This window comes from Myotis lucifugus, unplaced genomic scaffold (genome assembly GCF_000147115.1).
Source record: "Myotis lucifugus unplaced genomic scaffold, Myoluc2.0 scaffold_2162, whole genome shotgun sequence".
Classification (NCBI taxonomy): domain Eukaryota; kingdom Metazoa; phylum Chordata; class Mammalia; order Chiroptera; family Vespertilionidae; genus Myotis; species Myotis lucifugus.
Window position 1 is genome coordinate 3,366 of NW_005873210.1, and position 24,296 is coordinate 27,661.

Below are 24,296 nucleotides of genomic sequence, written 5' to 3' on the forward strand. Positions count from 1 at the left end.
AGCACCATCGACTATACTTCTAACTGGCCTGGACCTAGCTTTTCTGACAGCTGGTTCACCACCTCACTCCAAGGTGCACTGTTCCCCTGAGGGAAGAAAACAAGCCTGCCAACGCTGATTACTGCTCTGGATTCTACAACAAAGACTTCTAGACCAATCAGCAAATTTCCCAAATGCACCAGGTCCCTGAGAGGTTGGTCTAAGAGCTGTAGGTTGGATGGCTGGATTCATTTCTTTTTTTAACTGGCTTGAGGAATGATTGACATACAAAAGCTATAGATATTTAATGTATTCAACGTATTCAACTTAATGAGTTTGGAGATAAGTATACAACCATGAAACCATCATCACAATCAATGCCATAAACATACCTATCACCTCTAAAAGTTTCCTCCCAGTCCCTATGTTATGGTTATTTTTTCCTTTTGTGGTAAGAGCACCATATAAGATCTACCCTTACAGTAAAATTTTAAATAGACAATACTGTTAATCATAGGTGCTATGTTGCACATTATATCTCTAGAACTTATTTTGCATAACTGAAACTTTGTACCCTTTGACCAATACCTCTCCATTTCCTCCTCCCTGTAGGTTGGATTCTTCCTCACTGAGGAAGATGGGGCAGGACTCAGCACACATAGAAGTCACCTGCTAAACTGGAACAATGAGTCTACTTCACAGGTTCCTAAGCCCCAGGAACATCATTCTGGGCACAACCCCATGACAATAAACCAGTAGAAATGCATTTACCTTCCTTTGGAGCGGGAATTTTGGAGTTGACTGATCTGCGCTTTTGTTTCTGAAAAACAAAACATACCACCACCATATATGGCTCTTTTCAATTCTCAAGGGCCCAAGTGCCGTGAAGTCCTAGGCAGTCTCAGAAAACAATCCAGCAAAGAGCCTAAAGCCAAGTGAATCCTCTGGGGCACTGGCTGCAGCCAGATGACAGGCACCTACCATTACATTCACCTGCAGAGGCAGATTGTCCTTCGGGTGTAAGGGAAGAGGCTGTAAGAGTTCTGGGTTTATTGCAGCCACATCATCAAAATCAATCTGCAAGGAGCAAATGAAAGTTTCGATGAAATAACAGCTTTTTCAATTCAACTGCATCTCTGCAACCAAGATTCAGACTTTACCAACTTTAAGTTCCACCAAGTACTAATAGCTATAAACAAATATTTATTCCTTAGCTGTGGTTTACCATCTGGATGTACTGGTTTCCGATTTCCAAGCTATGGTAGATGTCAGTGATGAGAACGAGATGAAGACAGGCAAGCAGTCAGGTAGCCCACGGTGGACTTGGGGTACCTGGTTCCCCTACTGTTCTGTGGGCAGTGGGATCCTGCTGGGCTCAGTGCCCAAAACACTTCTTGCTGGCTGACATGAAGGAGGAAACAAGTTCTAACTGTCCCAGTGATAGGTAAAAAAAAAGGGCCCTTCAGATCTTATGGGCAGGGACATGTTCCAGAGAGCTGCTACCTAACCCTAATCTACCTACATTTTCTAATAGGCCCAGAAACTTCTTCCCCAGTCACAGCGGCCTGCTCATGTCTGCAATGCAGTCACAACTCTAGGTTTACATCACCAGAGTCCTGGAACTCTCTAGGGACAACTCAAACACACTAAGGCAGCGGTTCTCAACCTGTGGGTCGTGACCCCTTTGGGGGTCAAACGACCCTTTCCCCAGGGTTCGCCTAAGACCATTGGAAAACACATATATAATTACATATTGTTTTTGTGATTAATCACTATGCTTTAATTATGTTCAATTTGTAACAATGAAATTGGGGGTCACCACAACATGAGGAAGTGTATTAAAGGGTCTCGGCATTAGGAAGATTGAGAACCACTGCACTAAGGTAAGAGCTTTACCTCCTACTTATTAACTGGCTTATTAAATAATTCATTATGCACCCTAGCCGATTTGACTCAGTGGATAGAGCATCGGCTTGGGGACTGAAGGGTTGTGGGTTTGATCCCAGTCAAGGGCATGTACCATGGTTGCAGGCCCTGTGTGGGAGGCAACCAATCGATGTCTCTCTCACATCTATATTTCTCTCTGTCTCTCCCCCTTCCCTCCACTCTCTAAAAATCAATGGACAGATCCAGAGACAGAGAAGCATTGATCAGACCGTCAAACCTCAGAGGGAAGGTAGGGGAGGGTGGGGGTAAGGGGGAGAGATCAACCAAAGGACTTATATGCATGCATATAAGCATAACCAATGGACACAGACACCAGGGGGGTGAGGCATAAGCAGGGGGGTGGTGGGGCAAAGGGGGGATAAGGACACATATGTAATACCTTAATAAATAAAAATCAATGGAAAAATATTCTCAGGTGAGGATTAACAACAACAACAAAAAATGTATTATGCACAAGTAAGGCAATAGAAAGAGATATTCAAAGATGAATTAAGACATATTGCCCTTCGTTGAGGTCCTGGGGTGGGGGTGGGCTGGAGTGGGTGAATGGGGGAAAAAGGGGGATATAGGTAATACTTTCAACAATAAAGAATTATTTTTAAAAAAACGACATATATCGCCCTTGCCTTCAGTGAGCTCACATTCTAATGGGGGGGAGAGTAGTCATACATACAAAGGGCGAGAAACCAAAGCAGCATGGGATAGACAAGGAAGACAGAACAACTGAATGCAAAAGCTGGCAAATACTTCAGGAACCATATTTCTATCCACTTTTTTTGGACAGCTACAGGCCCTCACTACACATCCCTCCCCCATTTCCGATCCCTAAACTCCAGACAGCATAAACATGGGAAACCAGAGCCCTAATCCTAGTTCTGACACTAACTGATTTTCACATTGATGATTAAGGGTGAACATCCCAGGAGGAAAGAATAAGAGTGTGAAGGCAGCAAGGCCCCAGGCATGGTCAGAGTGGGGAGCTGCCCCACTCGCCCCTGGCACAAGACATTTTGTGTGATACAAAGAAAAACGTTGATTGGGATCAGATCTTGAAAAGCTTTGGAATGCCTCACAAGAAGTTTGGACCTTACTCTACAGGCAATATTGAGCTGGAGTGAGACCCAACAAGAGCTGTATTTCTAAACAACAACAAACCTAAACAAAACAAATCATAAAGAACTAGCAGCTGGTTGAAAGCATTTTTAGAAACTTCTTTATTCAAGGGCAGATAATGTAAAGTATTCGATTCGTTTATTTCTCCAATACAGCATATAAATATCTGCATACCTACCATAAGGTGCTACCCTAAGCAAGCCCTGTACATTATCTCATTAAGCTCCATGCAAGAGGGCCCAGGTCTGTCTCACCCACACCTCTATCACCAGCACCAAACACAGTGTCCGTCTTTCTTATTGTATTGTATTTTCTCTTGTGTGGCACTTTGAAACCTGCACAAAAGGATTTGTTGACTAAATCCTCACACCAACCCTATGAGGTAGATATTATCATCCTCATAGCTGAGGAAACTGAATTTTTCTAAAAGGGGCAGAAACATGCCTGAGAACATATAAAATAGGGGCAAAGACAGACTAGAACCCAGGTTTTCATACTCCTAGCCTGGTGATCTCTTCCCCACACCTCAATGCCTCTAAAGCATAAATGTCTTAGTCACAGCTCTCCTCTTCTCAAAATTCTTCCAAGGCACCCCACTGGCTACAGAATAAAATCTCAAACACCTTAGTGCCAGAGATGAAGACCCAGCAGCCGGAGCCTTCTACGGCTTGCAGCCAGCTTCTTCATTAGTCCCCATGAGGGCCATCTGCTAAGCTTTCCTGCCACTCCCACAAGCCCAGCTCATCCTCAACGAGTTCCACCTCTGAGCTGCCCTAGCACTATTCACCTGCACCATTTATCACAAGTTGCCTTGTTATGTGGTGTTTCAGAAACATACTTTTGTCTTCTCAACTAGGTTGTCAATTCTGCTCCCCAAACAATTATCATATGCATTCAGAAGCTAGCTTGGGTGAGCATGGTTTTAGGATTCTGTACAGTTTGCTTTCTACAAACACCAGAAATTGTTGATTGCTGCAATTCAGAATAGGCCTTACTAAATAAAATCCCAATGCATCCAAAGAGGATCATGTTTGAGATCAGGAAGGACAACACAGCATCAAAAACAGGCTCTCAGTCCGGCTGGTGTGGCTCAGTGGTTGAGCAATGACCTGTGAACCAGGAGGTAACAGGTCAATTCCAGGTCAGGGCACATGCCCGGTTTGCAGGCTCAACCCCCAGGGGGTGGGTGGGAGGGTGGGGGGGTGTAGGAGGCAGCCGATCAATGATTCTCTCTCATCATTGATGTCTCTCTCTCTCTCCCTCTCCCTTTCTCTCTAAAATCAATAAAAATATGTTAAAAGAAAAACAGGTTCTCGCCTGGCCAGCATGGCTCAGTGGTTGAGTGTTGACCTATGAACCAGGAGGTCAAGGTTCGATTCCTTGTCAGGGAACATGTCCCGTGTGGGGTGTGCAGGAGGCAGCCAATCGATGATTCCCTCTCATCTATCTCTCTCTCCCAGTCAGGGCACATACAAGAAGCAACAAAATAAAAGAGAAACAAACAAAGCAACCAATGAATGTACAAGTAACTGGAACAACAAATGGATGCTTGTTTCCCTCTCTCGCGCCCCCTATAATCAGTCAATAAAAAATGTTTTAAAGGCTCTCACCAGTCCCATTTCCACACAGATCTTTAGGTTGAACCTACCTCTTTGCCCTTTGTGGCACCTCCTTCTATCCATTCCACTGAAACACAGGCTTTCTCCAAGTCCACAGTCCTTACGTTGGCACTGTGAATTAGGCCTAGAATAGAAAAAGGCCAGCGTTACCCATCCTTTTCACTTTAAGATCCCACAGAGAGCCGGGGCAGCGTGGCTCAGCGGTTGAGCATCGTCCATGCACCAGGAGGTCCCGGGTTCTATCCCGGTCAGGGTACATGTCAGGGTTGTGGGCTCAATCCCCCGGGGGCCGTGCAGGAGACAGCTGATCCATGTTTCTCTCTCATCCATGTTTCTCTCTCTCTCTCTCTCTCTCTCTCTCTCTCAAAACCAATAAAAACATATTTTAAAAAGATAAAGATCCCACAGAGACTCTCAGTGTGGAGCTGACCTGAATGAAACGACAGCTGCCTTTCTTTCTTTTTAACAGGAGACTAACTTCCTGGCACTTCACCCTTAGCACATCCCATAGTGAGGCGGGCAGAGAACAAGTCTTAAAACCGAGCTGACGGGGATAAGGATTCAGCCCCCCCCCCCAAAAGAGCCTACAAAGTGGGGCGAAGGTCTGTTTGGGGAGTCACTCTAGTCCTTGGGTGAACTGTCCCTTAACACAGCGCTGAGGCTCTAGCGCCCTCGGGTTCCCCTACCTTCATCCTGACGGTTCTCCTAATGACGAGAGAGAGAGAGAGAGAGAGAGAGAGAGAGAGAGAGAGAGAGAGAGAGAGATAACGAACGGAACAATCTCCTGAAGAGCAGGGATCTGTCTGGTTACACTGAGCCCCAGCGCCGGACACACTGCAGGTGCGCAGTATTTACAGGGGAGCAGCGGGCGAGGAAGCCGAGGTCCCTGCAAGACCCGGGCAGTCTCGGAGAACTGTGGAGAGGAAGTGACTCTAGCACCGCTAACTCCCCCGGAAGGTCCCCCGGCCCCGAGGAGCCCCGCCTCTCCCAGAGGACCCTAGGGGTCCAACCGCCAGGCAGGGCCCCGCCCGGGTGGGGAAGACGGACTGCCAGTGCACAGACCCGGATCTGTGGTGAGGGGCATCCCCAACGGTGTCTGGGGCCCTGCCGTCTGGGGAGGGGCAGTCATTTCAGCCGCCTCAGAGCCCAGGGTCCCCCGGCCTCGGGACCCCGCCCCTCACCATTACTGCGTTGGATCTTGATGTCGAGACCGGGAAACAAGCGGGCCTGAAGCGTCGAGTCCATTGGGCAGTCAGTCGGCAGATGCGCCGGGAAAAAAAAGCACCGAGATCCTCCAACTCCCCTAACTCGACGAAGTCCTAACGCCCGTAAACCGCCGCAGTTTAAACCCCGCGCGCCAGCGTCCCTGCGCTTCGTCACGCCGTCGCCGGCCTCGCTTCCGCCAGTCAGCCGCGCCCCGCGGAGCCTTTTGGGAAATGTAGTTCCCCGGCGGTTTTCCGGCGCCTGGGACCGCCCACTTGTCCGGCAGCACCTCGGAGCGCAGGGCCTGCTGGGAACTCCGGGAGCCTGTGGGCGGCTGTTGCTCCTTCCTGGCTTTACTAGTCTATCCCAGGGCTCCTGGACCGCTGGGTTCCCCAAACTGGGAACTTCCGTGGCGGGTGCGGTGTCTGAGCGAGGGCTCTGGGGACCTGCAGGCCTCCGGCTCCTTCAGCCACTAGCTCAGTGACGCAGACAAGCTAGAAACCTGACTCGGTTTCCTTCTTTGCACCATGGGGAGCATGTTTCCTCCCGCGGGGAGTTACTGCTGAGTTTAAAGGAGGAACTTAGGTTTGAAGTGCGTGGAAGACACAGATTCACTAGATGTTGTGTCTACCACGTGCTAGGCATGGTGCTAGTTGCTAGAGGTATATTGATGTTTAGAGAAGCAGAGGGCTACCGCTCGCTCAGGCAAGTAGCAAAGCCCCCAAAGTTCTCATGGCCTTTATTTGGGGAGCACAGCAAATAACAATGGAGTACAGCAAGTGACAATGACTAACAGGCATGCTTATGAGATCATCTGAGCTAAGTTATACATTAAACTATTAATTTCCTATGTTATACAAAGACCCTTTCCACCTGCAGCAGTGCACCCTCCCTTGAACTTTCCATGCCCTCATGGACTATTTATCACCTCAAGGAAAATTCTGCCTCTGAACAATAAGTCTTGCTTGCAAGACTTTGTTCTGACGTGGCCGCTTGCAGGCCCCCGCCTTTTCTTGGCAGAACGTCCTCTTCTAGTTAACTTCATTCCACTTGACAAGCTACAGAGGTAGTTCTTTTGTTGTTGTTGTTTGTTTGTTTGTTCTGGAGATAGCAGTTCTTGCTCTCCTTGACTTAACATCTATATGCCTAAGCAACCATTTGACCATTTAACCGGTAGCTATGATGTGCACTGACCAACAGGGGGAAGACGCTCAAAGCACAGGCATGGAAACATGGAACAGACTGATGAATCTCAGAGGGAAGGGGGAAGGGTGGGAAGAGATTAACCAAAGATCTTACATGCAAACCAGAGTCCCAGTGCATGGATTCATGCACCAGTGGGGTCCCTCGGCCTGGCCTGCGAGGATCAGGCTGAAACCAGCTCTCCGACATCCCCCAGGGTCCCGGATTGCGGCGAGAGGGCACAGGCCAGACCGAGGGACCCTACCAGTGCACGAATCCGTGCACCGGGCCTCTAGTTCTAATATGAACAGAGGGCAAAAAGAAGTAACAAGCAAATTACGGATTGTGGTAAGTGCTCTGAGGGAAACTGAGAGCTGGACTAGAGAATAATAGAGGAACCTACTTTAGGTGAAGTGGCCAGAAAAGAAATCTTTGAAGTGATATTTAACCTGCGTCTAGAGAACTAGGAGGAACAGGCCCTATCAGAGTGGAGGGCACGGGGGTGGAGAGCTTCCAGATGATGATTTGAGAATGGTGTGTGCAAAGGCTCTGAGGCAGGAAAAACCTTGGTTTGGAAGAACCCAGAAGCCAGTGGGCTGGTCGGCAGTAGGTGAAGTCATTTATCATCTATCTGGTAGCTTGTAGTAGAGATTTTTGGCTTTTATTCTAATGAGAAGTCATTGAAGTTTAAGCAGAGTGACAAGATGTTAGTTACATTCGGTGTTTTGCGGATCAGACTTGCTGCTGTGTGGAGAACTGATTTGAAGTGAGAGCATTAGCAGGCCAGAGAGGATGCCTGCCTAGCCTAGGTAGTGACCGTGGGATGCAGCGAAGAGAAAGGACTACAGGTGCATCTTGTTTGGCAAGTGGAGTGAATGGGTCTTTGTCGATCGGTTTGTGAAAGGATTTCAATCTAAAATGAAACCAGAGGCCCCAGCCGGCGTGGCTCAGTGGATAGAGCATTGGCCTGTGGACTGAAGGGTCTCAGGTTCGATTCTGGCCAAGGGCACATGCCTGGGTTGCGGGCTCCATCCCCAGTGTAGGGTGTGCAGGAGGCAGCCAATCAATGATTCTCTCTCATCATTGATGTTTCTCTCTCCTTCTCCCTTCCTCTCTGAAATCAATAAAGAAATATATTTTAAAAATAAAATAAAATAAAATGAAACCAGAGGACGTGAAATGGAGAATCTCACCTGTGCCCTCCGAGGAAAGGAACTTGAGAACGGAGAGACTGATTTCCCATAAATGCCTGCTTTACAGAAGATGGAGACTTCTCTCCGGAACAGTGAACACCCACTAAGAATCCCTCCTCTTCCTCAAGTCAGTGAAATGACTGCTGGGACTCTGGCTGAATTTCCGCCCCTTTGTGCTGCTTGCCCATATATACATCCTGTCCCAAACCCTCAACAGACTAGCCTGTAGCTTGCTACAGCATGGGTTTCCAGAACTGCAATTCCTCTGCTGTTCCCCAAAACTCCATTTCTGGTCATCTGAGTTTGCTTCACTCTACCTCATTATTTAGGTTGACAGTTTTGGTGTGGGGGTGAAGGAGGAGTAATCATGGATGACTCTTGGTTTCTGGTGAGAGACACTGAGTGGATAATGATCCATTTTGAAATAGGGGTGAAGGAAACAGGTTGGGGGTGGGGTTTCATTTTGGTCGTTTAGTCAGATGTCCGGAAGACTTCAGAGCAGAGATATCAAATAAGCAGCTGGATATATAAGCTGGGAGTTCAAGGAGAGATCAAGGCCAGAGACAGAGGTTTGCAGTCATTTTATGACATTTGGAGTGAGGGAATTGGAGGAGAATCCTAGGGAGAGAGTGTAGTTGAGATGAGAAGACCCATAACTGAGCCATGGGGCATGCCAGCACTTTGAGGCAGGGCAGAGGAAGAGGAGCAAAGGAAGTGAGATCAGGGGTTGAAGGGATGAGGAAAACCAGGGCGTGGAAGCTTAGGAAGAAGTGAAGGAAAAAGTAACTGGAGAGCTGCACAGAGGGCAGATAAGATGAGGACATAGGCCCTAGCTGGTTTAGCTCAGTGGATAGAGCGTTGGTCTGCAGACTGAAGGGTCCCAGGTTCCATTCCAGCCAAGGGCACATGCCTGGGTTGGGGGCTCGATCCTTGGCATGCAGGAGGCTGCCAATCGATTCTCTCTCATCATTGATGTTTCTACCTCTTTCCCTCTCCCTTCCTCTCTGAAATCAATAAAAAAGATATTAAAATTTTTTTTAAAAAGATGAGGACATTCTAGGAATATATCCCAAGAAACCAGAAACACCAATCAGAAAGGATATATGCACCCCTATGTTCATAGCAGCACAATTCACCATAGCTAAGATCTGGAAACAGCCTAAGTGCCCATCAGCAGATGAATGGATTAGAAAACTGTGGTACATCTACACGATGGAATACTATGCTGCGGTGAAAAAGAAGAAACTCTTGCCTTTTGCAACAGCATGGATGGAACTGGAGAGCATTATGCTAAGTGAAATAAGTCAGTCAGAGAAAGATAAATACCACATGATCTCACTCATTTGTGGATTACAGAGAACAACATAGATTAATAAACATGGACAGATCCAAAGACACAGAAACAGCGATCAGACTATCACTCCCCAGAGGGAAGGTAGGGGAGGGTGGGGGTAAGGGGAAGAGATCAACCAAAGGACTTGTATGCATGCATATAAGCCTAACCAATGGACATGGACAACAGGGGGATGAGAACATGAGGGGGGGGGGTTAATGGGGGGGATAAGGACACATTTGTAATACCTTAACTAATAAAGAATTTAAAAAAAAGATGAGGACATATAAGTGCTTTTTCAATTTTGTGTAGTTTTGTTAATCCTCACCCAAGGATATATATTTTTTTCCATTGCTTTTCAGAGTCGAAGGGAGGGAAGGTGAGCAAGAGAGAGAGAGAGAAACATGGACTGGTTGCATCCTGCACATTGCCCCTCCCCCAGGTGGGGGGAGTGAACCCACAACCAGGTATGTGCCCTTGACTGGGAATCGAGCCTGCGACTCTTTGGTGTGAGAGTTGGTGATCTGACCACTGAGCAACACTGGCCAAGGCAGAAGTATTTTTTTTTATTGATTTGTAGAGAAAAAAATATTGACTTGTTTCATTTATTTATGCATTCATTGGTTGCTCCATGTACCTGCCCTGACTAGAGATCAAACCTGCAACCTTGGTCTACTGGCACCACACTCTAACCAACTGAGCTACCTGGCGAGGGTCATAGAAGTATTCTTTATTTTTTTATTTTTTATTTTATTTTTTTAGTTATAGTCAGGTCTTTATTTAAGAATCTCATCTGCCAACTTAGCGTTTTCCACCAACACGGGGAGCAGAAACCTTCACAGGTTTCACAATCTTTTGCTTAGGTGCTGCCTTTGTGGGAGCCTTAGCAGCAGCCAGTGCTGTCTCTTTAGGCGCTTGCTTAGCCTTTTTTGCTTCCTTGGCAGCCCTGATAGCTTGTTCTTGCTGAGCTTTCCTAACTTCAGGCTTCTGGTTCCTCTTGGCCATTATATCAGCAAGAGATGCACCAGTGATGGCCCTCTGGAATTTGACTGCACGGCGGGTTCTTTTCTTTTGGATTTCTTCCGACTGGCCCTTTTTGTGCTTTCTCCTGTAGAGCACAGTCCAGTTTATCTGCCGAGGGTTCCTCTTGGAAAGGAATGCCGACTCGCATTTTGCATTAAGAAACTGGAAAACCTTCCCGTCGGTCCTGGCATAGCGCCGCCCGTGTCTGGGGTAGATCTTGTACCCACTGAAGCTGCACAGCTCGACCTTCATGGCTGCGGCCGCCAGAGAGCAGGAAAGAGGGTGAAGAGCATAGAAGTATTCTTTAAATCTGCTAGCACTACCCTGGCCGGTGTGGCTGAGTTGGTGGGGTATCATCCTGTGCACCAAAAGATGGTTGGTTCAATTCCCGGTCAGGGCTCAATCCCCAATAGGTGGCCTGCAGAAGGCAGCAGATGTTTCTCTCTCTCCCTCTCCCTTCCTCTGTCTCTAAAAATCAATTTTTAAAAATTAATTTAAAAACAAACTATGCTTTAAAAAATGTTGCTAGCACCTAAGTCATTGGTGACCTTGAACAATCTTGATGAAGTATTGAGAATGAGAGCCATCCTAGGGAGAGAAGTGGTATATTGTTTAGGGATACATACATATCTATAATAATAAAAGCGAAATATGCTAAGTAGACCGTACATCCTTCCAGACGACCTTCTAGATGAAGCTGGGCTGCAAGGGAAGCCCAAGTCCCGGGTGCCTGAGGGAAGCCAGTGCTGGCAGCCAGGGGAAGGAAGGCCTACTCTTGCACAAATTTCGTGTATCAGGCCTTTAGTCTATATATATAAAAGTCTAAGTGACTGTCCGACCAGCCGGTACATATGACGAGCACTGACCACCAAGGGGGCAGATGCTCAATGCAGGAGCTGCCAAGCTGTGTTGACTTGGCAGTGGCGGTTCTCAGGTGATGAACCCCAGAACCAGAGAGGAGGGAGCCCAATTCCTTTCAATGTGCACGAATCCATGCACCGGGCCACTAGTGTAATAAATAATAATAAAAATATGCTTGGCAATGCTAAACTCTAAGATTCAGGAGAGCAGTTGCCTCTGGCAGAGAGCAATGTGATTAGAGAGGAGTACTCAACAATATAGAATTTTATTTTTTATATGAATCATGGGTGTTCATTAGGTTATTTTCTATACCTCCTGAGTTAGAAGGGTGATGTAAATTCAGATCTATCCTCACCTTTTTTGCTTTTCTACATGTGGGTCCAGGTAGTTGCAAACTTACCTGCTGCTTCCCAAGACCAGTGTGAGTCCTTGGGGCACTTGGGTTTTGGTAGGGGCCTTATTTCCAGTTACCCAACCTTGGCAAATCCTGGTGAATTGCTGGCCAGCTGTGCATGAGAGATAAAGCTCCAGCCCTCAGAACTTGTTTCTGATTCACATACCCTCCTATTATAGAAATTTGAAGTCAAATTAATATTGAGTGGTCCAACAAAAACAGTCAAATACACAGGAAACTTAAAGTTCCTAAAGTTGAGAATTCCTTTTTGGGATTTCTCTGTCCCAAAAAGAACAGAGAAGTCAGAGCAGCAAGGGGAGTCGGCCCGAGAGAGGCCCATGGTCTGAGAATAATGAAACCCTAAAATCTTAGCAAATACAAAGCCATTAGGTTAGGGACACTTACTTATGCTAGCAACTATAGCATATTACCATGGACACATCACCACAACAGAGAGAAAAAAGCCCTTCCCTCCTCACACTGGTAAAAGAACAAAGTCAATATACAATCGGTATGCTTCATGATAAAAAAGATAGCAAGTATAAAAAGTAAGTCGTGAAAGGATAGAGCAATATGTGAAAAAAGACATTTCAAAATAAAGCAAACTGAAAAACTTTAAAAAATACAGCCACTGAAATTAAAAAACAAAACTCGACTGCAATTCCCAATGAAAAACATGATTCAGTGGATGCTAGGTAAGAGGTTACTGAGTTTAGGATGGTGCATGGTGACAGAGTGTTGCTCCACATTTTATTTCCATTAACAATTTGCCAAGGGAAAGCATACCTTTGAAAAAATGCGGCAATGACCACTGTAACCAAGTGATCAATCATGGCATCACTTGTAGTGGGGCAAGCTGCCATTATCTGTCTCCGAGTGCACAGATCATTCAGGAGATAATGATGCCAAAAATGTAGAACCTAAATCTAGCCCAGCCTTAGATTTAACTTCCTGTTGCAGACAAAGACAGGGGATGGAGGAACAAATTGAACAACACCATGGGGAATAATCAGGCAAATTTAGGATGCAGGGTGTTTTATAAAACATCCGCCCTGGTCTCCACAAAATCCCTATCAAGAGAAAAACAAGAATACTTACCTGGCAGGGGAGATACCAGGATCACAAAGGTGGTTTTCCCAGAGCGAGGCTTTCCCATTGCACTCTGGATGTACTGACCCCTGCGATTTCCCCGAATGTGGTAAACTCCACTGCGTAATTTGTGGTAGTGGGGGACTGCGTTCCCACTCTCCCTAAAAAAAGAAAAAAACAAAAGTACAAAGACTGCTCTAGATTAAAAGAGACTACCAACAACAACCAAATGCAGAGCATGAATCTTGCTTAGATCATGGTTTAAAAAAATTGATGCTGTGAATTTGTGGGAGAAAGTTCTTATTCCTTGGAGATGCACGCTGAAAGACATTTTTGGCACAAAAGTCATGAAGTTTGCAACTTCCAATTCGTTCAGGAAAAAAATAATGAAGGAAATCAGAACACATCACCCCCAAATATGCCTCTTTGATATAAGAATTACAAGTGTATTTTGCATTGAAGGCAATTAAGCAGCAAGTACAGGCAAAACTTCCTGCCTAAAGACAGGATATAAATTTCCTTTACTGGAGACAGGATTATAGATGGCAGGAGAATAATCTACCTCACACTGTTATTCTCTCTCTCTCTCTCTCTCTCTCTCTCTATATATATATATATATATATATATATATAAATATTTTTATTGATCTTCTCTCTCTCTCCCAATTTTTTTGAGGAGGCAACCAAATTTTTGGTGGCCTTGTTTCAACAAGGCTGAGAAAAAAATATATATTTTTTTAATTAAATTCGGAGAGGAAGGGAGAGGGAGAGAGAGATAGAAACATCAATGATGAGAGAGAATCATTGATTGGCTGCCTCTTGCATGCCCCCCTACTGGGGATTGAGCCTGAAACTCGGGCATGTGCTCTCGACTGGAATCGAACCCAGGACCCTTCAGTCCACAGGCCGACGCTCTATCCACTGAGCCTAACCAGCTAGGGTTTCCCTCATACATTTACCTTCTCAGTTTCCAGTCCTTAGAAGACTAAAACCATTTTCCTTTGTCCTGTCATTTTTCTACAAATCTATTGTTCTTTGTTGATGTATATAAAATCCAACTTTTAGCCACCTTTTGAATTACTCATCTCTGACTTTTAGCCACCTTTTGAATTACTCATCTCTGAGTTTGTTATATATATATGATATAGATGTTAATGAACTGTTTTTCTCTTATTTGTTTGTGTTTTTCTCTTGTTAATCTGTCTTTTGTTACAGCCCCAGCAGAGAAGCTAGAAGGGTAGAAGGAAAAAAGATTTTTCCTCCCCTACAATAACCTACACACAAATAAAATGTAAAGAAAAGATGTCACGCCCGGCCGGCATAGCTCAGTGGTTGAGCATCGACCTGTGAACCAGGAGGTCACAGTTTGATTTTGGGTCAGGGCAGGTGCCCAGGTTGTGGGCTTGATCCCAGTGGGGGTCATGCAGGAGACAGCTGATCAATGGTTTTCTCTCATTATTGATGTTTCTATCTCTCCCTTCCTCTCTGTAATCAATAAAGAAATATAAATTTTTGCTGTAGAAATATAAATAGTAGTTGTAGTAAACTAGGAATTGCCTGGCGCTTTTCTTAAGTTAAAAAGTGTTGTGTTTGCTCTAACCGGTTTGGCTCAGTGGATAAAGTGTAGGCCTGCAGGCTGAGGGGTCCCGGGTTCGATTCCGGTCAAGGGCATGTACCTTGGTTGCAGGCACATCCCCAGTAGGGAGTGTGCAGGAGGCAGCTCATCGATGTTTCTCTTTCTTTGATGTTTCTAACTCTCTATCCTTCTCCCTTCCTCTCTGTAAAAAATCAATAAAATATATATTTTTAAAAGTGTTGTGTTTGTGTTCTTGGCTGGACAATGCAGTAAAGGTGTTGTTACTAAAAAAAAAGGAAAAAGAGAAACCCACTTTATATATAAAAACACATACAGATGAAAAATAAATGGATGGAAATAGACATACCATGCTGATATTAATCAAAAGAAAGTGTGAGTAACTATGTTAACTTCAGGCAGAGCAGACTTTAGAGAGAGGAAAGTTACTAAAAATGAGATTTGTTTTAAAATAATCCAATAATCCAGTGGGCAAAAGGTGACTGACGACAGGTGGGGAGACAAGAAAATGATGGTCAGGAATTGGAAGGGCATCCTTGCCCTCAACTTCTGTTTGCTTGAAATTCTCTATTTAAGAACAACAATGACGAAGAAAAAGAAGTGAGGAGGGCTGGGTATGTGAGAGACTTTTTTAGTTGTGCTCACCAATGCCCCTTCCCTTCTGCCCCCCACCACCCCCTCCAGGGTCCTGGTGGATCATTACCTGCCCCAGTGCCTCAGTCCATAAATGGGTTGAAAAACAGAATGATTACAGCCAAAATGACAGGAGGAGCAACAAGACCAGAGTGAGGATTCATCCCAACGGCATCAGGAAGTGATAAACCAAGGAAGATTGAAAACAAGTGAGCCAGTTGTTTGTGACACACACTGTTGGTGGATAATCCAACAGCCATTCCCAGCCCCCTTCTTCCTTACTCATCTCCACATCGGAGACTGAAAACACCACATACTTGCTTTCCCAGATTCCCAAGCCATTAGAGTCGGCCATGTGCCAGTTCTGGCCAATGAGATGTAAGTGGGAGTGCTGGGGCTTCTGGGCAGGATGTGTTGTTTTCTAACAGAAGGGGGTGCTTTGCTTATAATATCTCATCCCTTTATTTCTTGCCTTGCACATGGATGTTCTGTCTGAGTGTGACAGCTGCCTTGTGATCATGAGGTAAGCTGATAGTCATCAGATCAAAACATCCCACACACTCAGGAGCCAAGGAGGAAGGTAGGAAGAGCCCAAGAAGGTTCCTGGCTAAACACCTGAACCAAGGCCAGCAGCCACCTACATCCACACTCCTCACTGTAACGCAGAACAAAACAAAGCAAACAAAACCCCACCTATTTGTATAAACCGCCTTCATTCACGTTTTCTTTAACCTGAAGCTGAAAGCATTCCTAAGTGAAAATATTTCTGATACCTTGCTCAATAATTTAGGAAAAAGCTACTGGAGATCAAACCCACAACCCTGGCGCATCGGGACAACACTCCAACCTGGCCAGACTGTTCATTAATTTTTTAAAAAATATTGTTACCTATGCCGTGTCTGTCCTTGTTTCCCCCTTTTCATTCCCTACTTTGTTCATTTGCATATTATATTTCTCTTTCTCTAAAAATAAATCAATGAAAATTTATTTAATAAAAACAATTAATGAACTTTACATCAATAAATTTCAAAACAGACAAAATGGATAAAATTCTAGAAAAAATGTGTAATATGTCAAAACTGGCATAATGAAGAAAAAACGTGAATAAATGAATATCCACTAAAGAAACTGGAAATGATAATTAAAAAATCTTCTGCCAAAATGTCCAGGAACATGCCAAACCGGTTTGGCTCAGTGGATAGAGCGTCGGCCTGCGGACTGAAAGGTCCCAGGTTCGATTCCGGTCAAGGGCATGTACCTGGGTTGCGGGCATATCCCCGGTGGGAGATGTGCAGGAGGCAGCTGGTCGATGTTTCTCTCCCATCGATGTTTCTGACTATCTATCTCTCCCCCTTCCTCTCTGTGAAAAATCAATAAAATATATTTAAAAAAAAAAAAAAATGTCCAGGAACAATTAGCTCCCATCTCATACCAGTAGTTTCAGCCATTTGGAAAAACATAAAACTGGATCCACAGATGAATAAACATATCTATAATAATAAAAGCGTAATATGCTAATTAGACAGGACATCCTTCCGGACGACCTTTCTAGACCAGTGGTTCTCAACCTTCCTAATGCCGCGATCCTTTAATACAGTTCCTCATGTTGTGGTGACCCCCAACCATAAAATTATTTTCGTTGCTACTTCATAACTGTAATTTTGCTACTGTTATGAATCGTAATGTAAATATCTGATATGCAGGATATATTTTCATTGTTACAAATTGAACATAAAGCATAGTGATTAATCACAAAAACAATATGTAATTATATGTTTTCTGATGGTCTTGAAGCCCCGGCTTTGTCTAGAACAGCGGTTCTCAACCTGTGGGTCGCATTCATGCACTCCATTATGCTCTGCTCGGGGCTCTCGGCCCTCCCTGGAATGTCAGGTACCTTCTTGGGCTCCATTATGCGCCCTGGGGGCTCTGGTCCCTGCGGCGATCTTCTCATTATACATCTCATGATGAGCGGCTCCCAGGAAACCCCCTCACCCAGGTTCCAGCGGACTGCCCACACCTGGCCCCTACCCGGACCTGGTCCCACTGGTTGCTCTGACTGACCTTTACGAGAGACGTAAATACCCCGCTCCCCCTGCTCTGCTGATGCCATTTTGGCCTCAGCCCTTCTGTTAGCAGATGTAATAATAAATTTAGAGTTCTTTGCCCCTTTTGGCCTCCTGCGTTCCTCCTTGGGCAACCTTAACGTAAAGAGAGGAAGGGAAGGGAGGGAGGGAGGGAGAGAGAAACATTGATCTGACAAATACCAATTGGTTGCCTCCCATACTTACCCAGACTGTGTCCCACAACCTTTTGGTGTAGGCCCTACACTGTAGGGAATCAACCAACTGAGCCACACCGGTAGGGCTCTTTATATATGTTTTAAATAAGAAAACTTTAAGTCTCTGAGTGTTAAAATACACCTTATGGATTGAATATAGAGTATACATGATGCTGTATTATAAAGTACATCTGAATTTGTTATACAATAAACTTACCAATGTTAGTTACAATAAATTTCATAAAAACCTAAAAAATAAGATTGCACCAAGCTGAAGAAACAAAAATAATCGTAGCACTGAGGGATTTGTATGGGGGAGAATAAACCACTTGACAAGAAAGTGTGAAGAGAGGTATAGTTCAAACGTTTTGTTTTGGTAACCCTTATGTACCTCATAGCATCCTCCCCTGCACAGAGGTTTTAGGTTGACGCCCCACCGTCTCATGTCCCCCGGTTTTGAGCTCGATCCCCAGTAGGGTGCGCACTAGCAAGGAAAGTAACTGATGGGTGCATAAAAAAAAGCAGGCACAGGTATTCGTACTTCTTAAAGTAACCACATTAGCTCTCCGACTACTACGAAGACAAACCACGATGGTGTTCACGAGCTTACCCTTTCTTTTTAACCAAGTAAAAACCGAAAGCCACTCAGAATGCATCCTCTCCCTCTTCTCCCCCGAGAGAGAGAAGAACGATCATCAATGGCAGGCGGCAGTTGCCGAAGCAACACCGAGAGCCGGCTTCACGCTCAGGAGAGAATGCTGCATCTCCTCCTCGTGGTTTCGGGTGCTCTACACGATCAGAGAAACTTCTCTAGTAACGAACTATAGAAATGATCCCTGAAAGTATAGTCTTAGCGTAAACACCGCCGCCTCCGCCAGGTCTACCGCCGCCGCACACTTTACAGTCATGGTGAGATAGTTTCCCTAGTTCTGATCCCACAGGCAAAGAGAAAAGCTTTCCAGTCTGTATAATCCTTCAGATACTATCATTCAACAATGATTTTTAACACTTAGGTGGAAATTAAATGTCCAAAGTTTTTAAAAAACGAACACCTCATTAACATAATACTGAACGACAGCCAATCACAATCTGTGTGGTGTAAGCCCAGGAGGCATCACTCAGTTCCGGTGAGGCGGCCCCGCCCCTGGAAGCTACCGGAAAGGGCGGGCTTTTTCTGTCTTAGAATCGAGCTGCTTCCTGTGATTGGTGAAACGTGCCGCGATGGCCGTCCTGAGTTTGACTTTCAATCGCGGGTGGATTTGAGACCGGTCGCCGTGGCTGTGGCTGGGGCGGGGAGGGGAACTGCAGCTGGGACCCAGCGCTGGGAGACACAATCTTTTGGTTTGTGTGTCATGTTTGCACTATCTGTTCACACCTTCTGAGTTCTTAAAGGTCGTTGGTGCTTTAACATAAAAAGAAGAAAAAGTAAACATTCATTGGAGATGCATCTCCTAATGAGATGAATAAACTATGTTTCAGTTGGTTCACATGGAGTAAGTTTGTCACTAATTCCATTCCTATTTTTGTTTTAAAAAGTGGGAGATTCTGATGCCAGAGGGACGCCGCTGAAATAAGCCTTTTTGGAAGTCGCCGTGGGAGGAGGGGAGAGGGTGGATTTCACCGGGTGCAGATGTTTCTTAGATCACAACGTCCGATGTCCCACCAGCCCGTCCTGAACGGGGCAGCTGGGCGGTGGGCCAGTCAGAGCAGGGCCAGTGCCCGGTTCCCGGCCCATGTTGCAGCCCGTGCGGTTCAGCGTTCGGGCCAGATCAGTGTCCATCAGTCCACGGCCGTCAGTCCACGGCCGTCAGTCCACCTCCGTCAGTCCGCGTCCGTCAGTCCACGGCCGTCAGTCCACCTCCGTCAGTCCGCGTCCGTCAGTCCACGGCCGTCAGTCCACAGCCGTCTGTCCACGCTGCAGCCCAACAGCCTGGTGCCTCGGCCGCAGCAGGAGTCCCAGGAGGGCCCTGCGCCCAGAGCCCGGAGTGAGTGGCTCCTTTGTAGAAGTTTGTATAGTTAGATTTGGGCTCGCGGTGGCCACGCCCGTCCTGGCCAATTATGTTTTCAGGTGTGATTGATGGGCAGGCATTTTCCCGCCTCACTCAGACCTGGACGTGTGTCTGAATTGCCTTTGCCCAGTCCCTTTCCCCACTGATGAGCAGGGAACAGACGTGGACAGTGTTAAATGTCGCTTTTGGCAAAGCTGGCAGGCCTGTATCTAGTCTTCCCTTTGATTCTTTCCTGTTAGGTAATAACTACATTATTATAACGGAATCAGTCTGAGCCCAGGCCAGGCAGCGCATACCCAAGGTTGTGGATTCCATCACCACTCAGGGCACATACAAGAATGATCCAATGAATGCACGAATAAGTGGAACAACAAGCCGATGTTTCTCTAAAATCAGTAAATAAATTTTTTTAAGTGGAAGATCTGAGGAAACTTAAATAACTAGATGGAAATTGGAATGTCACTTATGTCCTTTTGTTTAATGTCCCAGGTGGTTTTGTTACAAAAGTTCAGTGGTTCTCAACCTTCCTAATGCCGTGACCCTTTAATACAGTTCCTCATGTTGTGGTGACCCCCAATTTCATTGATACAAATTGAACAGAATTAAAGCATAGTGATTAATCACAAAAACAATATGTAATTATATATGTGTTTTCCGATGGTCTTAGGCAACCCCTGTGAAAGGGTCATTCGACCCCCAAAGGGGTCGCGACCCACAGGTGAGAACCGCTGCAATAGTTGGTTAGTGAGCCGAACCGATTTGGCTCAGTGGATAGAGCGTCGGCCTGCGGACTCAAGGGTCCCAGGTTCGATTCCGGTCAAGGGCATGTACCTTGGTTGCGGGCACATCCCCAGTGGGGGGCGTGCAGGAGGCAGCTGATCGATCTCTCTCATTGATGTTTCTAACTCTCTGTCCCTCTTCCTTCTTCTCTGTAAAAAATCAATAAATTATATTTTAAAAAAATAGTTGGTTAGTGAGATATTAACAAAAAGGAAGGGAGCAAGAACTGGGACCGCACCTCTCTTTTGCTCCTTTCTTCACCCAGCTTCTGCCAACTGCCTCTCTTCCCCACCCCTGCCGCCATGGCTGCCTGCCTCTGGCTGCGGCTGCCTGCCCCGTCCAGCTCCGAACTTCCTGGCTCTACTTTCCTCCAGACCTTTCCCTCTGCTCCCTCCCTGAGGACAGCAGGCCCACCACAGGGGCACCAAGCCCAGGGTTCCTTTCTGCTCCTGGCTACTCCGGCCCATACAGGCCCCGCTCCCCGCTCCTACGGGAGCTGCTGCTGCTCCAGGTCCCCAGAGCTGTGCTCTCGTTAAACATGGGAAATGGTGCCTCCAAGGCCGAAAATTCCAGACCCCAGCCCTCATTAATCCTCCTGCAGGTATACAATCAATAGAAAGCCTTTCTTTACTTTCAAGTACTTTCAGAAATAGGAAGGTTTATATCAAACCACTTGGGAAGATAATGATTTTAAAAGAACCTCCACAAGAGGAAACTAGTCTTAAGACTGACTGAACATTTGTTCATTTTCCCCACAACTCCGGCACCCTCTCATTCCCAGGGGTACCCGGCAATTTATGATCTTCCTAGAGAAGGCCAACAGGATTTGCCCCCAGGGCCCTAACTAATATACATAGATTACCAAGGATCTTCTCTGATCTTCCTGGGTCTCCTGTTTTTTTAACTAAAATAAAAAATTAGTGATTGATTTTAGTGAGGAAGTGGGAGAGAGGGAGAGAAACGTCAATATGTTGTTCTTATTCATGCATTCATTGGTTGATTCTTGTATGTGCCCTCAGCGGGGATTGAACCTGCAACCTTGGCATATGGGTTGATATTCAATCATCGAGAGGCACTGGCCGGGCCATAGTTTTTTGTTGTTGTTGTTGTTGTTTTTTTGTTTGTTTTGTTTTTCCATGCAGCATCCACTTACTCTGCTGCCGTTTTTTATCTCCTCCTTCTTATTCTTTTTTTTTCCTCCTTCTTATTCTTAAAGAAAACCTTTTTGCTCAGTGATTAGAGGGTCGGCCCATGGACTGAGGGGTCGTGGATTTGATTCCAGGCCAAGGATATATACCTCAGTTGCCAGTTCCCTAGCCCCAGTAGGGGTGTGTGTGGGAGGGAACCAACTGATGGTCTCTCTCAGGTCAATGTTTCCCTCTCTCTCTTTCCCTCTCCTCCCTTTCTTCTATTTTCTCTAGAAATCAATTGGGGTGGGGGGGTGGGGATTATCCTTGGGTTGGGATTTAAAAACAAAGACCTTTTAACATTTTACGTAATACTGTTTTGGTGGTGATAAACTCCTTTTGCTTTTTCTTGTGTGGGAAGCTCTTTATCTTACCTTCAATTCTCAAGATTTTTATTTACTTTTCAAATAGATCTAAAGCACATTTGAAGAAATGTTTATATTAATTAAATCTGAGTATCAAGTGTGTTTTTGTCCTCTATACTTTCTGCAGAGTCCGAAATAGTTCATGATAAAATTTTAAAGTCATAATGCAAGACAGATGAGGAAGTAGAGACAAGGAGAAAACTGTTTTACTATACAAGTTATTTCACCTCATTAAAAACACACACACAGACACATTGAAGTCTCTGATGTGTGAATCAATTTCAAGACTTGTGAAGCATTGTTTAGAAAATTACAGAAGTCACTTTTAAAAGTCTAATATAACAATTGATTCAAAATTGCACCAGCTGCTGCGAATGCATCCACAGTAAAGATTATTGTTTCTTTCTTAAGGAGAAGCTCAGTGGAAACTGTTCAGAACGAAAAGTTCCATTTGTTCTCTTGTGGCTGCAGGAAAGTTTGGTTTTTGTTTTGGAAGAAAATTCTGACAGAAATCTCTAGTAACAACAAAGCGAAGTTTTCCTCTTAGTTGTGATCACCATCTTCCACAAGGAGAACATGGTTGGGAGGTGCTATAGGTCTAGGGTTCCTTCTCTCTCCCTTCCCTTCCCCCTTCCAAGGAGGATAATGGAGCCCCCTTGGTCTTCAGTCTCAGGGAAGGAGTGATGGAGCCACTGAGGGGGCATGAGTGGAAGCAGTGAAGTCTAGGCTTGGGCTGGGCCACAAGCCCTAGTGGAAGGCTCGGCCTCTGATGGGAGGAGGGCGGGAGCTGGGGGCTGTTAGGGTGCAGGGCGGAAAGATAAGGGAAATAAACGACTTGTGTTTTCTCAGCGGAATTTGCTGAGAGTGAGAGCTGGGGAGGAGGTGTGGGATGGTTTCGGTGAGAAGGTGTGACAGGGGCGCCTGGGAAGTCGGAAATGGCCAAGTCACACGTCAGGTAATAGTGGGGCCTTCATCGGGGCTTTGGCTCAGTCTGATTTTTCCAACAGTTCGGCTGCTATAGGACAGATGCTTAAAATGGAGAGGATGTGGGGCTTTGCCAGCTGCTGAAAAGGCAGAGGAAGATGGAGGACGAAGGGATGCGTGGAGGAGGCCCAGCTGCACAGATGGCCGTCCCTGTGGGGCAGTTACTACCGACACCCCTTCCTCCTCCTCCCTTCGTCACCACAGAGGCAGACTACAGAGGCAGACTCGTCCTTCCTCTTAAACATATCAGGTGTTAAGAGAAGCAGGATCACAGATGCTCCTGAAAATAACAGTCTTGCGGCTTCGTTTCTCCCCGCTATTGTTAATTCCTTTCTCTTCGATCTTCACTCTCCCTCTGTACTGGTTCCTTCCCCTCAGCGTTTAATCATGTTTAACATTCTCCTAATATTAACAAAAGTGAGGGGAAAGGCTGCCTTTAATCTCACACCCCTTCCAGCTGCAATAGCTTTAATTTTTCTGGGTCAAAATTCTCGAGAGATGCCAATACTCTGCCTGCATCCTCTGCTCTGCGCGCCCTCATGCACCGACTCCCTGCGGACAGCCTTCGGTCACCCTCACTCTGCGGACACAGCCAGGCCGGCCCCGGCACGCCCTGGTGTTGAACCGATGGACTCTGCGGCCCCCTTCTCACTCCATCTCTTTTCACAGTACTCACCGTCCCCTTCTTGGAGCTTCTTTTCTGCTCTTGGGTTCTGTCCACACTCCTGGTTTTCCTCCAACTTTGCTGATTTCACAAGTTCCTTCTGCTGCATCCCTCCTTCAGGCCACAGTTCACTATAGACCTACCCTAGATGGTTTTCTCTCCTTACTTTACACTCTTTTCTTGGGCCAATCCAGGCTACCCCCTGGTCCAGGTTACCATTTATCTCCCTCTGGCTTATTGCTCAGCGTCCCAAATTGTCTCTGAGGAGGAGCAGAGGTTGCCACCCCAAAATGTGCCCACCTGGCCTCAGAAGGCTGCCCAGCGGTGCCAGGAACAAAGCAGATTTGTCGACTGGGTAAACGGATGAAGGATGGATGAGTGCCTAAGTTCCTACTAGTGCTCCAAGCTTGCTCCCCGTGGGCTGTGTTACATTCCTGCCTACTAGGTTGTCTTTAGAAAAAATATTCACGGCCCAGGCGTGTTTTGGAATGTGCAGCTTGTTCTCACGGAATTGTGTGTTCTTGTTGGCATGGTGATGCTGACCCCAGCTGGGTAGCTTAAACAACAGAAATGTATTGTCTCACAGTTCTGTCGGCCTCACATTAACCAATTGCATCTACAGTGACCCTATTTCCAAATGCAGCTGTTACTGAACTCAAGGGGTTTCCTGCGTGTGGTGTTCTATTTAAGAATAAGACCTAGCCCTGGCCGGTGTGGCTCAATTCCTTGAGCGTCCTCTTGTGCACCGAAAAGTCACCGGTTCAATTCCTGGCAAGGGCACATACCCAGGTTGCAGGTAACCCGGTCAGGGGTGCATAAGGGAGGCAACTGACCCTGATTGATGTCTCTCTCTCTCTCTCCCT

The 24,296-nt window shown here is 46.0% G+C and overlaps 1 protein-coding gene, 1 long non-coding RNA gene, 2 other non-coding genes and 1 pseudogene across 5 annotated transcripts; 1 reads left to right on the plus strand and 4 right to left on the minus strand.

Annotated features, from left to right (window-relative positions):
• Positions 1-525: 525 nt before the first annotated feature.
• On the minus strand, positions 526-6,195 carry LOC102440802 (kinesin-like protein KIF2C). Of its 2 annotated transcripts, none has more exons than XM_023748956.1 (4): positions 5,840-6,195; positions 4,688-4,782; positions 973-1,056; positions 526-799 (listed from the first exon to the last, which is right to left on the minus strand). In XM_023748956.1, the coding sequence occupies exons 1-4, from the start codon at positions 5,901-5,903 to the stop codon at positions 686-688; spliced, it is 357 nt and encodes a 118-aa protein (XP_023604724.1). In that variant the 5' UTR covers positions 5,904-6,195; the 3' UTR covers positions 526-685. The 2 variants fall into 2 exon arrangements, with proteins under 2 accessions (XP_023604724.1, XP_023604723.1); XM_023748955.1 differs by having other exon boundaries at positions 961-1,056; positions 5,840-6,052.
• Positions 6,196-10,317: 4,122 nt separating this feature from the next.
• On the minus strand, positions 10,318-10,904 carry LOC102441107 (annotated as a pseudogene).
• A 124-nt stretch (positions 10,905-11,028) lies between these two features.
• Positions 11,029-16,072, minus strand: LOC106695674. Its single transcript, XR_002827653.1, has 4 exons — positions 15,234-16,072; positions 12,946-13,097; positions 11,809-12,798; positions 11,029-11,180 (listed from the first exon to the last, which is right to left on the minus strand). It is a non-coding gene; the product is annotated as an uncharacterized LOC106695674 (long non-coding RNA).
• On the plus strand, positions 12,938-13,101 carry LOC111824547. The gene has a single exon (XR_002827654.1). It is a non-coding gene; the product is annotated as a U1 spliceosomal RNA (small nuclear RNA).
• A 2,012-nt stretch (positions 16,073-18,084) lies between the features above and the next one.
• LOC111824548 lies at positions 18,085-18,296 on the minus strand. Its single transcript, XR_002827655.1, has one exon. It is a non-coding gene; the product is annotated as a small nucleolar RNA U3 (small nucleolar RNA).
• Positions 18,297-24,296: the final 6,000 nt, after the last annotated feature.